The sequence below is a fragment of the Rhinichthys klamathensis genome, unplaced genomic scaffold (genome assembly GCF_029890125.1).
Source record: "Rhinichthys klamathensis goyatoka isolate OS25496 unplaced genomic scaffold, OSU_Roscu_1.1 h1tg000036l_1, whole genome shotgun sequence".
In the NCBI taxonomy this organism is placed as follows: Eukaryota; Metazoa; Chordata; class Actinopteri; order Cypriniformes; family Leuciscidae; genus Rhinichthys; species Rhinichthys klamathensis.
Genome location: NW_026606584.1, coordinates 4418523 through 4436636, shown reverse-complemented (window position 1 = coordinate 4436636; position 18114 = coordinate 4418523). Strand labels below are relative to the sequence as shown.

Below are 18114 nucleotides of genomic sequence, written 5' to 3'. Positions count from 1 at the left end.
ATATTTTTTTTACTAGTATTTAAATATAGTATATTTTGTTATACAATAATACAGGTCCTTCTCAAAAAATTAGCATATTGTCATAAAGTTCATTATTTTCCATAATGTAATGATAAAAATTAAACTTTCATATATTTTAGATTCATTGCACACCAACTGAAATATTTCAGGTCTTTTATTGTTTTAATACTGATGATTTTGGCATACAGCTCATGAAAACCCAAAATTCCTGTCTCAAAAAATTAGACTTGAAAAGCAATCTTGTGAAAAGGTAAAATGTAAAAAAAAGAGAAAGAAAACAGGTTGACCTGTTAAATGGCAAGATATCAAAATGTGCCTCATGTAACCTAAAATCTTGATTTTGAAAAAAAAAAAAAATGTTTATGGACATTTGTCAACTAACACAAATAAAAACTGCCAACATTAAGAGGAACTGGATAAAAGTATGACAGAAACAAGCAAAGCAAAGAGACAAATCAATCAAACTGTACATTTATGTAACTGCTTTATTCGAATGCTTTCTTCTCGTCTTTTAAACCATGGTGAAAAAGCAGTCTACAGCCATGGAAAACCCATGATTGTTTCAATTTATTTCAATTCTTTTACTTTAACATTTTTAAAACCCAAAGCAGGATTAGTAGAGCAGTAATTTCCAGTTTGATGAAGCCAGAGTACATCCCCAATTCCCCACAGTGAGCAGAAAAAAAGGTATAATCTGATGGGAATATACCGGCACAATTCATAAACAAATCCACTGATTAAAGTGCAAAACCAAATTATCCTTTCAATGAAAACAAATGTCCAAAAGGGGCAGAGAATCCAACAAGAGACTAAAAGGGTCCTGGGGAAAGGTGAAGGACAAATGTGCTTTCTCTTTCCCTTCAGGGATTAATGCGAACACAGCAAGAGAATGGCAGCCATACCATGAAATACAAGTAAAAAAAAAAAAAAAAAAAAAAAACCTGAAAAAGTAGAGGAGATTAAAAGATAAAAAAAAATAAAACCTTATCTGGTTAAAAATTTAAATACAGAAATTACATAAACCGGTTAAAATTAATAACATCAATTCAAACACATTCCAAGAACTGGATTTTGGGAAGGTAAGAATTAAACATATCTGTCAGTCATCATTTTGCATCCTCAGTGACATCAGGGTGCTAGAGTTGATGGACATTACACACAAGGATGTTTTACCTTCACCATCTCACTAGACAGAACAACAGATTCAGGACTAGTGTTAATTCAACTAATCAAGGAGCCAAACTTCAAAATGTACTAGAATAAATGTTTTCTTTCATTTATCTATAATTTGATTTGAAGACATGAATTCAATTTCTATAAAGAAGTGTAATTTGATAGTGACATGATTGCCCCAAAGGAAAATGTGTAAGAGCTATGCAAGTATTTCTCAGTATTTGAGCCAGGTCTGTTTCCATCAGTCACCTCACAATAAAAGTTCAGATATGCTCACAGAAATTTTTACTAGAATGTGAAAGGGAAAAAAACAAAACACTTTGATCAGAGCTTTTACAAAAATAAATTTCCACCCTGATCTTCAACCCTTCTAGTTTTATTGATTGGCTAAATGTATCAGCAACTCAGTTTCTTACAAATCTTACTTTAGCACTGTTTAAAGCTTTTATTCACATTATGTAGGCCTACTCTAAAAATGTCAAACACACTTAATATTAAAAAAGTCCCACCTGATTTTTCTGCTGTACTTTAGGGATAGTTCACCCAAAAAAATTGTATACAGAATAATTTACCCAAACATTTAGACAAACCTGTGTGACTTTTTAATTTAAAAATGACTGGTCCCCATCCACTTTCATTGAATGAGAAAAGAAAAGCAGTTTGGACACTTTGATCAACAGTGTCCCACAGTGTTCTTTGTGTCCCACAAAAGAAAGGTCATGCGGACGACATGCGGGTGAGTAAATGATAACATTTTCGTATTTGGGTGAACTACCCCTATAGGCTTTTAGCAAACACTTTCATTTTCATTCTTGTGCAAACTGATAAAGGTTGTGGGACTAAAGCTATCAGCAGCACAGGACAAAGGACAGACTTTATGAGTACATATAAGTGCTACTATGAGAAAGACATGATACTTGTATTTGATTCCACATAATGCTGTGCCGCTATGCCAGTGGTTTTCAGTCTTGGTCCTGGGGACCCACCGCTCTGCACATTTTGTATGTCTCTCTTATCTTATATTCAGTTCATAGATCTCGCACCTAATGAGCTGATGATCTGAATCAAGTGTGATATATAAGGGAGACATAAAATGTGCAGAGCATTGAGTACTCAGCACCAGGATTGAAAACCACTGCTCTATGTTTAACTAAGAGATTAGACATTCATGGAGTGACAGGGAAAGTGAAAGTGGAAACAGATCAGATCAAACAAACTGCAACATCATGATAGGCTAAAAATATGAAATAGTCCGTTTTCTGTTCTGTCAACTGCACTCAATTTTCATTGAGGAAAAATAACAATGGAGATCATATTTGATTTTTATGACCAAATGAGTTTCCAGAAGAACCTCTGGAAAGAGCAGTGTGCTCAGAAGATGGGAGGGGTAAATAATGAAGGCGATGATGACCAAGAGAACAAAAGGTTTGGCGCTGCAAAAGTAGGTAGTGTGGCATTTCCAGCATGAAGGACAAGCAAATTAAAACTAAGGCTCTGGCATAATCAAATAGGGGGCTGTGTGTGTACAGAGAGAACAAAACTGTTACATATGACTCTTGAATGCAAGCTTGATGTTATTATAATGCCCAGGTACCAAAAACTTACTCTCTCTTCTTATCTTTACATTTCTGTCTACAAATCTAAATCCTGATTATTTGAGCTTATTTGAGGTTAAGAACCTTTGCTTAGTGTGGATGCAAATGAAGGGTCGTCCCTATTGTCCGTGTCCAGTGCTTTAAGATCAGTCATGTGTGTTGTTGAGGTGTAATGCAGCATCTGTGTACATACAGTCCAAAAAAGAGTTTTGATTTGAAGGGGGTTTGGTACCGTGTGTGAACATGTTAAGCAGGGATGTGCAGGGAAGGTTGTGACTGGCGAGCAGGAGCGCTGCATCGGTTTGCTATTTCTTCGCACAAGAAGAAGAGCAGATCCAACTATACTTCAGCAGAGATATGATGAGGCATGTGGTTTCAGAGAGAACCCACTGAGCAACAGGCCTTCAACAGTCAGCCTGGAACACCCAGCTTCTGGAAGTTTGTCATCTTCATAGTCTCTTGTCTTTAGGTCGATCTATCAGACTCTAGGGCTTTGCATGAGGTTAACAGTTCCAAGACAGTCAAACCCGGCCAGCATCGGCCGAACCATAAAGTTTTAAGATCTTTATATGCAATTTTAATAATATACACTCCTCTGCACAGCCAAGTGTACAATCAATAAATCCATAATGATAATTATCTTGATAATAATAATAATGATACTAATATAGTCATCATGTGTGGGTTCAGCAGCCTTCTTTAGACATTCATCATGGTTGTTGCATATGTACAGGAAGTAATTTACATCCCTTGGGGGGGTTGGGGCAGCAAGGGTCAAAGGTGAGAGGTCATGATGTTATCTGAGTCTCTTCTCTGCAGAGTAGATGGACATGTAGTAGTCATTACTGCCCACGGCCAGATGAGGCTGAGGAGGTCAAAGAAAAGGAAGAGGATTATATATGTAAAGTTTTTATTTTCTATTACAGTGTTACCATAGAAATTATTTGTGTTTTGTTGGCCAATACTACAGTGGTCTTACTTTATATTGACATCTGTCAATATATCATGAGGATAAATGGAAAAGTAAATACTGCTTGCATTGATTCCATTGTATATAAATAATAATGGGAGGCATTACTGATTTAAAATTAGTATTTGGGTGGTCTTCCATATCTTCCATAAAGCCTTAAATGTATTATTTGACCGACTGATTTATAATCTACAGCATGTGTGCTATTTGCTTATCAAGATGCTGTTATATTTATTTGTATATTTTCTTTCTTACTTTTTATTCTCCTCTATTAATATTCTTAAGTTTATCTCATTATTTGATTTGCTATGATTGATATATTTCATAATTGCCTTTAATTATGTGCTCATTGTTCAAAATGTAGCAATAAAAACATATTTAGTTGGTCATGTGATTTCAACATGGTTGTCACTATGAGGAAGAGGAGCCCTTCTGTAGAATAAAACAGCTTTTTTATCTTGAGCAATAACTATATTTTGAACACTGGTCAAAAGTACTATATATTTCTTGAGAGGTAAAACATTGGGAAAAAAAACCTCAGTGCATCTTTAAATCTAAATTAAGTGTCAGTATAAAAAAAATTATGTACAGATAAAAACTGTGGATCAACTGTGGCTTGTCTTTAAGCTCCTCAGTATCAGTAGTGATGGCACTAGCTTTTCTAAAATCAGATCTCCTTCATTCACAATTCAAGTGGTTCAAAAAACGATTCACAGATTCATTTGAATCCCTGAGCAGCAGTTTATTTTTTGTAGAAACAGATTTATTTACATGCTGTTATTCATCACTATGTTTTCAAGTTATAGATTTGGGTGTTTTCAAATAAGTTTCATTCAGTTTGTTTATTTAGTGAAGTTTTATGCCGTCATGCTAATTTTTGTTTTAGTACTATACTGCTCTCATAGTACAAAACAAGTTATATAATACATTTAAAAATATTGCCCCCTCAGGTAGCTTTAGTATAGTTAGTTACTTTTGTTAATAGTGTTAAGGAATTGTTTAACTCATTATGACTAACATTTCTTTTTCTTGCAGGATTAACATTTATATGCTTTTGAAAACCAAATGTACCAAAATTTTAGCCAAAGTTAGAGTGTTAAAATAACGGAAGCATATGGACATTAGACTGCTATCTAAATATAATAACCCCATGACTTGTAATGAGCTGAGTAATCAACAAAGCTAAATTTCGTTTTGCCAAAGAAGGGAGAGGTAGCTGAATTTGCACATATGTAGAACCAATCGTATTAGAGAACAATTATGTGATGAGTAAAAAGTCATGCTACCTTTGCTATGTATGTATTCCTTTTGCTGGTGGGATTCTCTGTGATTTATACGAGGTCCTCATGGCTGTGATTAAAGCTTATTCAAAGGCATTGTCTGGAGTCTGTCTGGTTACTGCTGCGCAGCAGGTTAGTGGAGCACTAGAGACCTTATTCCCAAGTTATAGTTTTGATTAGGGGCGAGACGTCGTCCAATTCAGCTGATGTCGATTAGGAGACGCTTCAGGTGCGTAGGGGAATTTATACCACAGTAGCTTGACTTTTGTTTAACTACCTTTTAAGTGTAATTTACAGTTCAAAATAGCTTTCCCAACACTGCAGCTTATAGAAATAACAGCTTATAGAAATAAGGGACAAGGTCTTTATTGAGAAATGTGTCTTACCCAGTAAGGGTGGAAGGCCAGGCAGCTGATGGCTCCAATCCTCTGCCCCATGAAACCATCATAGTATTTAATGTTGCTGATCACATCCCCATTGGAGTTATACACAGCTATAAACTGATTCATAGAGCCACTAGAGAGAGAAAGTCAGAAAATTAGATAAAAAAGGGATTAAATGAGTTACAAGCATTTCAGGACTGAATTATATCATGGACATGACATTCCTCTGCATTTTATTCAGGCCATCTAACTTGATTTAGAAAAAAATGGGGGGGAAATTAAGTGCAATGAGTACTGTTTCTTTAAAGTGCCCCTATTATGCTATTTTAAAGGCTCTTAATTTTGTTTTGGAGGTCTCCTAAAACAGGTTTACATGCATCAAAAGTCAAAAAACTGTTTCATTATCTCATAAAATACATTGCACATCACCACATTTTTCAATGATTCTGGAACGACTCGATGGATGAATCAGTCTCTCTAATCCCTCCTTTCTGAGAGCCTACTCTTCTCTGATTGGCCAGATGGCCCAATCTGTTGTTATTGGTCTACAGCATACAGCGACTGTCGGAAGCTACACGTCCATTACCATAACTGAACGTCATCTCTGTCCGGAGGCTTCCTACAGCTCATAGATTGAACTGTAATGACAGTAACGATGACGTTGATTTTACAATATCAATCTGAGCGCGAGTCCGATGACGGAACATTGGAAGAACTAGTTATTCAACCCGAACCTCCATCGCAAGGACGACTCGAGCAAGACGTTTCTCAGTGATACACTACTCAGTTTGAGGTACATTATGAGATGTTTCAACTGTAATTCATCACCATCAGCATTAACAAGTGTATGTCCATCAACAAACCGATGTGTATATTTAAAATTGATTGCGGTGCACATGCGGGAACTGCATCAATAACGGTGCATATGTTCGCCCAGCACTAACGTGAATGACTGATTTAATAAACGCTTGTAAAACAAATCTTTATCCTCAAAGTAGTAAGAATGACAGACAATCCGCATTAAAGGTGCAATAGGTGATTCTCTGCAGAAAATTTTTTCAATCGTTGCGTTCGGCCCAAACGGTCCTGTAGCATGTGTTCCCAGTCAGTCAACGTGTGTTTGCATACCACTGCGCAGGCTGTTCACGCAGACATAATAAGTCTTCAGCACGTTCACGTTCACTGTGCAGACAGAGCGAGAATGGCAGGCAAACAGCAACAACCTAACATTCCTTCTGAACCGACAACAAGTGGCACTGGCAAAGGATCTGCGATCTATATCTTCATCAGAGCCAAGCAGACACTCATCGTGGACACCCTGTCATGCAAGAAATATTATTACTCACTGACAAGTTTTGATAACTAAACAAACCGAAAACTTGCAGGTATCTAATTCTGTTTTAAAGAATTTGTTTATGTTTGGTATTGTAGTACTGTTACTAACTGTACTATAAAAAGTTCTCTTACCGGTGAATGACACATGATATTGGTATTGCAGTAACGTTGTTTTCGTTCTTCTGTGGCTGTGCGCGTTCATGCTTTCAGGAGGCGTGGCTTTGGACGGCGATTTGTGGGGAGGGTGGGATGTACGCTTTTAGTGCTATCAGGCTAAAGTTAGCATTTTCACAGATGTCTTAGAGCACATTTAATAGACGCAGTTTTAGGTAATAGTGGCCCACAGCTGATTAGCAGAAGTATTTAAATAAGACAGTAATAACGTGATTTAGCCGGTTAGCAAAAAACTTACACAATATAAAACACAAAACAAAGTATTTTGAACACCAGGTAAAAAATATATCATCAATAATTATTCATACTTACAGGTTGTGATTCTTTCTTGAGCAAGCGCTTTGCGAATCCCGCGTTGAACTCAGAGATTTGAGAAGCAGTCGTCAGTAAAACGACGTGCTGTGGGCTGGTAAAGTTGTTCGCGGACGTACAACAGGTGGGCGTTATGCAAACGTATCTTCTAGTGACGTAGAACCGACGTAGGATTCAAATAAAAAACAACTCGTATTGGTGGTTCAGAGTCGATTCTTTCTTTTGGGAGACAATAACTTTATTTATCGCGCACTTTCGACTTGACTTAACTTTGCAGAATGTTTACATTCACAAACAACTATATTACACACTGCATGAAAGGGTATATTTGAAAAACCATAATAGGGGCACTTTAAATAAACTGACTTTAAAAATGAACTACAAATGTAATGTTACAAGCAGAATTATTAATAACTTTAGTCAAGTTTTTTTCTAAACAGCAATATTTTTTCACAATCGAACTGATTGTATGGATGATGGATAAAGGTGCATGTGCATCTCTCACCAAGCGAACAGGTTTGCCTGTGGATGGATGTCCAAAGCTGTCAGTCCTTTCACTGTCTGCAAGATGTTGATTGATTCTGGCATCCGTGGGTCAAAAAAACGCACATCCCCATTCACACTAAAAGAGAGGGGAACCAAATTGTGAACTCACTACAAAAAGAGAGTAAGTTCTATGATGAAGTGATTTAAATTATGTGGGACAAAAAAGCAGTTACCTGACACTGATAATGTGTCCTTCGGGCTCCTTCTGCAAGTGTGCCTTCACCACCCAAGCACCGTGTTCCCTATACGTCATCACACGACTGGAAAAAAAGATATTATAAGCCAATCATTCCCTAAAAATTAGGAAGCATAATTGAACATTGAACACTAGATGGAGCTGGAGGAATAACAATGCACCAGAACACAGAAAAACAGTGATTAGTAGCATAGTGAAGAAATCACATTAGTTCTTTAGAAGGCTGTTTCTTACACTATGGGCATTTTTGGAACTATGGACTTACACTACTATTCACTATTACTAGTCTTGGGTCAGTAAGTTTTTTTTTATTCTTTTATGGATGCATTAAAGGGATAGTCCACCGAAAAATGAAAATTCCGTCATTTCCTCAGCCTCATATCATTCAAACATGTATGCATTTCTTTATTCTACTGAACACATGTATGCATTTTTGTCCATGCATTGTGAGTCATTGGGAACCAAAACGGTCAGGTTTCGAAATAAAGAAATACAGGTTTGGAACGACATGAGAGTGAGTAAATGATGGCAGCATTTTCATTTTTCGGTGGACCATCCCTTTAAATTGATCGAAATGACAGAAAATACATTAACATTATTTTACAAAAACAACGTTTAAAAAAAAATCTATTTCAAATAAACGCTTTTCTTTTGAACTTTCTATTCATCAAAGAATCCTGGAGGGGGGAAAAATACTAACAACACCCATCAGTGTATTTACAAGTATCACTGGAGAATTGAACAAGTATCAAGAGTTGAACCAGTCATTTCTATCACAGCGCAACTTACACCACATCTCATAATATCATAACCGACAATATGTAATATCATATTGTGTTTAAATACATTCTATCATGGAGATAATTTCAATGTATATTTTTTACATCATTTGACAAAATGACAGCATGATTGGAAATATTTCATAATAAATGTATTGTTAACAAGTGATATTTAGCTTAATTTGTTTCGTTACACGTCTCCTATTTTAATCATGTTCTTTACTGACAATGTTATCTCTTTGATAACCAAGAACACTAGCTTTTAAAAAACAAACAAAAAATACAACTCTTTTTTTGAGTTTTTTTTTTGTGTAATATTATGCCGCAATTAAATTAGTGTTTTTTGGGTGTACAAATTTATATAAATCAGTTTCACACAATAAATATCGAAATTGTTTAGGTATAGATGTGATATTTTCACATTTTTAAGAATTAAAGTGTGAATTTGAAAAAAGGGTGAACAAATCTAATAGACCATTTTAAAAGTAACCAGAAGAAACACCCTTAAACTAGACTGAAAACATGACCATGAACACTCCAGCATTGTTAGTTGAGGCAAGGATGTCCGCATATGGATTCTGCATTCTGTGACAGAACTTTAGCATGTCTAGGTCAGGGTGCACATTTACTTCAATTTCATTAAGCAATTTATGCTCTTAAGGTATAGTGGCTCCCAGGCTGCATGCAAATTAATGAAAAGGGACTCAAAAACAGTGTGACACAGGAAATGTCAGCCTGAGCTGTGGGACAGAGAGGTGGAGTGTTTAAAGGTATATGAAAGAAAATAAATAATAATGCACAGAAGAGAGCGGACGGATGTGACTAGCAGAGGGGAAATCTTGAGTGTTTGGAAATGCTAGCACTGGAGGGAGCTGTTAAATTAGCATTATTTAAATATTCATATGGCTTTTTATGACTTAATTACACTGTTTTCTCATGGAATTTGCAGGTGATAGTGTGAGAACACATGGAGGCAGCTGCGGCTCATCTGTATGGGCCAAAATATTCATCCAAACATAGACCTCTATATACACTAGAGGTCTTTGGCAAGCAGACTTTGGGACAAAAGGAGAACTAAAACGAGGATCAATATCAGCGTGGCATTTTCGAGATGCCGAGAGCTCCACGTCCATGACTAACTTGGACTTGACACTGAGCTTCACGAGTCACAACTTGACAGGGTCAAGAGCGACAGGGTCTTGACACGCTCTTGCATGTACTTTATTAGACAGGTGAACAAATGTACATAAAACAAATCAATGTTATATAGTTCAACATGATGAAATGTTAGAATATGATCAGTATGTTATTCTAATGTTGATCTAGTTTACTGCTAGTCTCATATAGCAAACAATAAAACTTACAAAATGTTTATCATAAACTAGCGCTAAGACCCAGAATGTGCCCTACCCAAATTTACGGCCTGCATGAAGGTGTGAGTTATTGTTACAGATACTTTTATCCAACCAAGACCAAATGCAAGACAAAACGAGCCCAGTGGTGCTGGACAGGACTTGCCTGTAGCCACCCGACTGCTGATTCATTTTCTGATCTAGCCAGTTAGAAATTATTTCAAGACATCGGCATTATGAATTTATACTAGTTGTGGCAGCACATCAGAGATGAATATTCAATAATATAACTCTTTTTAAAGGATTCTGTAATTTGATTATCCCCAAAGCTCAATAATACAATTGCATATTAATACAATTAGAGCTCTGTAAAACGTGACACACCATTCATTAGGTCCCATTCTGCGGTCGTACACCCGAACAGATCCGTCTCCAAGACCTGCAGCTACAAGTGACCGCTGAGGATCACATGACAGACTGGTCACACAGCTGTCTGCTCCCGTTGGGATGTCCTGCAACATAGAGACACAAAAGCTGAATGAGTTACGTAATGAAGGTGTGCAGTTTTCATACCATGTGAGACAACAATCTAAAACCTTAGGGCTTAAATTAGGGCTGGAAATCACCAATTGCAATACAGTACATCTCAGAATACATGACAAGCTTCAGTAATCAAAATCATAATATCATCATAAAATTATTATTGAATTACGCCGGAAAGTGCACCAAATGTGTGAGAGACCAAGCCTATCCATGAGAACTGAACTGCATGATCAGTTTCAGTCTTCTCTTGCGCTTCACTTCTGTCCAGCAAGACGTCTCATAAAAGCAGTTCTAACCGCACAGTGAAATGCTAGTTTTAGAGATCCCACTTATTTAGACAAATTGTGAAATAATTAAACAGAAGAATACTCACCAAAACAATAATACAAGAATCTGTAATATCAGTCAATGGAAATGTTCAATTATGAAAACTCTCGGAATAGTTTTTAAAATGTTATTGAATATGGCAATGTTAATGCATTTGGTCTTGGCAGACTAGACATGCTACGCTGCTGCTACAGAGCAAGTATGCACTTTCTACTGCTAATAGATATACAGACAAGCTGCTGTGAGCATGTAAGATATGCTGTTACTGCATAAATACACATACATAAATCCTGTAGTAGATCTAATCAGGTGGAGTTGGGGAAGATGGAGGAACTCTGATAACGCACTGCAGGACTAGGCTTCAGCAAACACTGAACCAGACTATTTAAATGTTGAGCAAACAATCTCATTGGCTGCAGGATTAGCAGAGGCTAATCAGCTTGTGCCATGCAGTAATGATGTGATTGCTTGCAAATTGCATTTAAACTGCGCCCTCTAGAGTTTCATGACTGAACTAGATATTCAGGTCACCCCACAGATTTACCGTATTGTTCCGAATATAAGACAATGTTTTTTTTCTTGGAAATACATCTGAAAAAATGGGGTTGTCTTATATTCAGGGTCTAAACTTTTACGTCAACAATACACCCGCAACAATAGTGAGCACCAAATACATGTAGAACGAGTGATTCCCCCAGGATTGATAAACGCAGCGGAGTCAAACAATTCTCATTAAGCAGCCAAGAAATACGGTGTCAGTGTTTATGTTATGATGTTGGATAAGGAGAACCCAGGCGCAGACAGAGTACACTAAACACATGATTTATTGACAACAAAAGGGGAAAATAATGCCCACGATGGGGTAAAACAAGACAAGGCAGAGGATAACTAACTAACGGCAAACAAACGAACAGGATCTTCACAGGACACGTAACTAAGACACGATACTCACAGGAAACATTAATCAATGACTCAACACGAAGCTAGAGCAATCACAGGCAGGACTTCACAGAGCATAACACCACAGCAGGTTGAACAATGAACCGACACAGGACAGCAAACACAAGGGGATTAAATAGTGGAACACTAATGACGAGGACAGGTGAAGGTGACTAGACAATAATGACGAGACGAGGATAACAAGGGGGCGGGGTCACGTAACAAGACAACACAAGCACATGGCCCACAAAAAGCCAAGTGCTTGCACACAAAACATGGGTCTGTCATGATCCTGCCACAAGACCAGGGAAAATCAAAGACATGATGGCAGAATCATGACAGTTTAATGTTAGAAGATGACGAGCCCGAAAAGACAGTCTTAAAAATACTAACAGTCAAAGAAAAGCTTACCACGGTCCTAAAAGCAGTGCTTCTAAAAAACTGACAGGCAAGTCTGTCAGTACGTAGCCGAAAAAATAAATGAGGGGATGCCCATAACCAGAGTCCTCATCCAGCTGAAGGCACTAGAAATCGCCAAAAAGCATACACACCAGAGAGGCCTATCATTTCTTATTTCGGCTACATACTGATGCACTTGCCTGTCAATATCCTCGAAGCGGCCGCTAAGAATGATGTGACGTAATGGATTAGAGCTTGCCCTCCGACTTCAGGGAGAAACTGCTGTCTTTTCAGCGCTATGAGATCGGCCTAAGGAAAACACATTCATATCCCCTGGATCAGATAATGCGGATCAAACACCTGTGTTTTTTGACATGGCAGCATCTGTCACTGTACATAAAAAAGGTGAGAAATCAGTCATAGTGAAATCTACTAAATGAGACCTTCAGGTTACTTTTCATGGTAGCTATGCAGCAGTGTTTATTTCTGAATGTGACTGTTGTTGGTACATGTTGGTATACTTTAAAAACAAAAATAAAAATTTAAACATGACAAATATGCAATATGAAAATTACTTTCAAATAAAGTTTTTTCAAATAGATTTGCTCTTCAAAAAGCCTTTTTCCAAAAGGTACATCTTGAAAACGGGGGGTCGTTTTATATTCGGAAATATACGGTACTATAGGATTTAGGTCTAAGCTCCGGACGGGCCATTCCAAATCATAAATCTTTATTTGCTGAAGCCATTCTTTTGTTGATTTAGATGTGTGCTTTGGATCATTGTCATTCTGAAAGGTTGAAAGTTCTCTTTATTTTCAGCTTTCTTGCAGATACCAGAAGGTTCTGTGCCAAAATCGACTGGTACTTGGAGCTATTCATGATTCCCTCCATCTTCACAAAGTCAGAAAAGGCTTGTGTCTTGCCACCAGTACTTGCTAGATAGAGTTGCAACTCCTTTAATGTCGCTGTAGGCCTCTTGACAGCCTCCATGAATAGTTTACTCTTTGTCTTGTGATTAATTTTGGAGGAAAATTTTTCTCGATGTCGTCACTTTTGTGCCATATTTCTCCACTTGATGATGACTATCTTCACTGTGATCCATGGTATATCTAATTCCTTGGAATTTTTTTGTAGCCTTCACCTGAGCGATACCTTTCGACAATAAGGACAATACCATTGATGCCTCGTAAGCTTTTTGTGGCCCATGGCTCTTGTTGTAGCATGCAACCAAGATGATGTCAGAAAAATCGAAGAAGTATTTGGGAAGTTATTGGAGAAGTATCTGGAGTTAATCACAGTCACTGAGAGAATCAGAGTGAAGACAGGTGTGTACTATTTCACGTGAGCTTGATGATTAGTTGATTCTCAACACAGCCATATACCCAATTATAAAAGGGTGTGCACATTTATGCAGTTAGGTTATTTTTATTTTTATCAGTTTATCAGTTTTACAGTGGCATTAGATATGTTGTCATTTTTACATTAACCCTCTGGGGACCAAGGGGGATTTTTGAGAGAATATTATTTATGCATGGTTATTGAAAAACTTAAAAATAAAAGTTTCTGAAATAAGGCCACAAAACACATATTGATTATTTCTTCACAAGACTTTTGAAAATTGTATCACATAGTCTAGAATATTTGCTCCAAAACTATGTGAGAATCATCCTGACTACTCATTCAAGTCAATAAAGTCTTTTAGAATGTGTATGACGTGTTTTGTTTGAGAAAGCTTTATGCGAGGAGGCGTGATCTCTCATTAATATGTATGGCATTTCACACCTGAGAAAGACAAAGACCCTCCCATAATGGCCCTATTAGGTGCTATCAGGCCATATCAGTATGAGGAGCCTTGCACAAAGAATGAGGAGATTTAAAAAAGAATGGCTTTTAGATTGTTTGGATTTATTTACAACACAACATAATCCAAAGATACACAACAAAGGACTGGTTTCTGGTTAAAATTGCTTTTTAATTATATATATACACACACACACCCACACACACACTGCTTAGAATAAGTGAACACACCCATCATAAGAAGAGGAATAAAAAATCTTAATGCCTTAATTTTAAAAATGAGGAAAACTCCAACCTTTAGGGACATGAATAATGTCCCTGAATTCTTTGTGAATGAATAATGTATCGCACATAATTAAATGTTCTTCTTTAAAATACAGGGTGCATACGTCTGGACACTTCTATCACACACCCTTCACCATATAGACATGGTTTTATTTCAGTTCAAAGTTCAAAGTTAGAGTTGGAAACATCTTGAAAAGAAAATTGTCTTTTTGCCATAAATGTCTTAGTTTGATCATACATATTTCAAAGTTGAGGATTCATTATTTTGATATAGCTTGCATTGGAACAAACATCTTAGTTGATTAGTTTATTGACAAAACATAAGCTTATTTGATGTCTTTATTTTGAAGCTTATTTGAAGCTTATTTTATGCTTATTTGATTTGAAAAACTTTATCCAAAACTAGTCAACGAAATGTTCTTTTATTTTGTCTGTAACAGTGCGTATCTGTGCGTTCATTCATTCACACACACACACACACACACACACACACACACACACACACACACACACACACACACACACACACACACACAGAAACATGATTCACATTTAAACAGTATGCTATTTTTCCGTTTACAGACACTAACGTTATTCTATATCGCGATTAGAACAAAGCAAATGCATAAAACACTTACACTTCTCAGCTGAATCTGTTGCTCCTCCTCGAAGTGAAAATAAACCAGCACTTCTGTGGTAAATGTCCCAGGATTATTCCTCATAGCCGCGCAAGACGAATCTTAATCTGACTAAAAAATATAGTGTGTTTACAGAGTTTACAGCATTTGCCTGGGGGCGTTTATCTATTTTGCATATGGCCTCAATACATTATCTTATGAATAGCGCGCTCTGCGAGTGGGTGTGAACAAATTAACGATAATGAGCTGAGACAGGAGAAACTGTACTTCTCTTTAGTTTCATACAGATTACACTGCAGGAGAATATTTGTTTTAAATGTGAATTGTTTTATTTAAAAGTAGAAATTTAAAGCATTCTTTAGACGTATGTTTCATGTTTGTTTGATAAGTATTAGCTGATTTTCCGTTCATTTTCCAGACATGTTTCAGAAAGATTTTTGCGGAGACAGAGTGAGCTGAAAGCGCACCCTGTTTATTTTATTTATTTAAAAAAAACACAAGGTTTTGATGTTAATGTGAGTGTACACAAAAAAAAGAAGACCCTCTATAGTTTATAATCATGTATTGATTTTATTTATATGACCATAAATGACGGAGTATTTTAAGTCTATGTTGCTGCTATGTGAAAAAAAAAACAGCAAAACGCGCCGGCGCGTTTGCCGTCCCCAGAGGATTAAAGGTGCAAAATTAATTTTTTTTACATCACAAAAACCTGCTGTTTTAACAGGGTATGTAGACTTTTTATTTCCACTGTAAATGGAGCTACAAAGTTCGCCTGGGAGCGATGTGTTTAAGATGAAGGTGTGTGTGTCTTTGTATGTAGTACCTGCACTTTCATTTCTCTTTCTGTGTCCCAGATCCGTATGACTCGAACGTCACCTGACGTCATCAAGAGGCCAGTCTCCTGCTCCCAGTCCACCACCATACCTGCACCTTCAAGAGAGTAGGGGAGGTTTCACACATACACACTCAAATATATGACTCTCTGGGCTCTTCTAACACGTCTGTTCATTACAATAAAAGATAATACAATCACACACTCACCTGTTTTTCAGAATTATAAAACATGGATTAATGCATTATAATTTTGTCTCAACACTTTTATGAATTGTGTCATAAAACACTCAATACTGCACCTTTAAGTTAACCTCTTGACTACCGATTATAGACAGCGACAGTAGACTTAACAGTTTTTTTTAGTTTGGTTGTTTTAGTAGCTGCAAACTGTTTATCCTCATTTCTTGTATTTAATGTAGAGTATTTTCTCTCGTGTTTACCTTGTTTTGTTTATGGTTTTCAAGGATATGGGCTTGTGTATGTGAACAGACACCACACACACCACAGTTTTATGTGCTTGCTGAACATTCAATCTCAAAACTAAGAGCATTAATAGGGAGTTGGTTCTCCCTTTGCTGCTATAATAGCTTTCAATTTTATGGGAAGGTTTTTCATTATAAGTTGGAACATGGCTGTTGGGATGTTCAGACACAAGAGCATAAGTGAGCACCAGGAATTGATTTTGCTGTTGAAATTTAACCCAAATATGATCAGTAGGGTTCAGGTGCCTGATGTATAAATGTACAAAATGGTGTATAAATGTACAAAATTTTACAAAAAATAAACTAAATAAAGAAGTGTGCACCATTCACACACTCTAGACCAATGCGTAAACACATTTGTTAACTGGTGCGAGTGAAGTAATGAAGTAAACAAAGTGATTTTAAACTCTGTTTTACATTTGATATACACATTTATATTAAATATGTCACTCTCATTAATGGAATTAATCCCTCAAATTACATCAAATCATTATCCAGAAGTTAAATATATTTATGAATTTAAACAGAAATATTTGTAGTTGATGCACTGCTTTTAAAAACTTTTTCCTGTGGAATGCTAAGTTTGAATGGTTTTAATGTTTTAACGACAGAATTATAATGAGATAGAGAGAGAATTGCTTGTCGTATGATAATATCTATTTAATGATATATTGTAAATAGCAAAACAGAAAATATTTTCACGGGAATAATGATCAATGATGCATGCTTGACTCTGACTAAGATGGCTTAGCAACACAGGCAGTATAATGACAGACACTCACAAAGTCTGGGTGGTCGCACGGGCCATAGATCCGATGAGACAGTACAGTACAACTGCTGCCGCACTGCATGCAGATGTGCTGTTTCGTGTGCAGACAGACAGTAGCCTAATGATGACACCTTCCACAGACTTAATAGAGGGTATGCGTGTGACGTCACTGTCGTTGTGACTGCGGTTACGCCCACTGAGTGGCAAAAAGACTGGTTTTCAGTGTGAATGCCGCGAAAAACACACAAAACATCTAAAACGGGAAAGAGCTTTGCGATTTTTACAGATTGCCGAAAGCTACAGAACAGAGAAGCAAATGGATTGCTGCAATTAGAAACAACTGGACTCCATCATTTTATCTCAATATGCTCAATAAGGGGTAAAATCATACCATATATATTGTAATGTTATATATATTGTAACTCATCAAGTAAATATTTACCATCGTATTTTCTACATAATTGGATGTTTTTACATTTACATTTACATCCAACACTGACAAAAACTATACAAGTTTTAGGGCTGGACGATATGATGATACAGTGGGGAGAACAAGTATTTGATACACTGCCGATTTTGCAGGTTTTCCCACTTACACAGCATGTAGAAGTCTGTAATTTTTATCATAGGTACTTCCACTGTGCACTGCATGAAAAGTGGGATTTTCATCAGTAAGGGTCACTGTAGATTGTCGTGGAAGTTCAGGTTTACGACAGTACACGGCAATTTACAGGCAACACTGAAAACTGCCGTGAATTGTCGGAAATTGACGTGGGCCTTGCTTGGCAGTTGTCCCCCCATGACCCCCCTCCTCCTAATTCTAGGGGAGGCTTTAACATGTAAATGAAAAAGCTGTGAGCTATACAAATGCAAATGAGGGTAGCAAGGGGAGTTTTACACCAGGTGACATTTTTCTAAAATGTATTAACTTCTGTGATAAAGTCACATTAGCTGCCACCGCTGGGGAAGCAGCACTGGC

General features: G+C 36.9%; 1 protein-coding gene across 8 annotated transcripts in view; it reads right to left on the bottom strand.

The window, feature by feature from the left end:
* Window positions 1-3338: 3338 nt before the first annotated feature.
* rptor (regulatory associated protein of MTOR, complex 1) overlaps window positions 3339-18114 on the bottom strand; it is a 378992-nt gene continuing 364216 nt past the window's right edge. For all 8 annotated transcript variants that reach the window (XM_056246142.1, XM_056246144.1, XM_056246143.1 and 5 more), the window contains 6 exons: window positions 15874-15980; window positions 10501-10628; window positions 7963-8049; window positions 7749-7865; window positions 5426-5555; window positions 3339-3654 (listed from right to left, as the gene is read on the bottom strand). In XM_056246142.1, coding sequence (XP_056102117.1) covers window positions 3586-3654; window positions 5426-5555; window positions 7749-7865; window positions 7963-8049; window positions 10501-10628; window positions 15874-15980 — 638 coding nt within the window. In that variant the 3' untranslated portion in view covers window positions 3339-3585. The remainder of the gene's footprint in view (window positions 3655-5425; window positions 5556-7748; window positions 7866-7962; window positions 8050-10500; window positions 10629-15873; window positions 15981-18114) is intronic.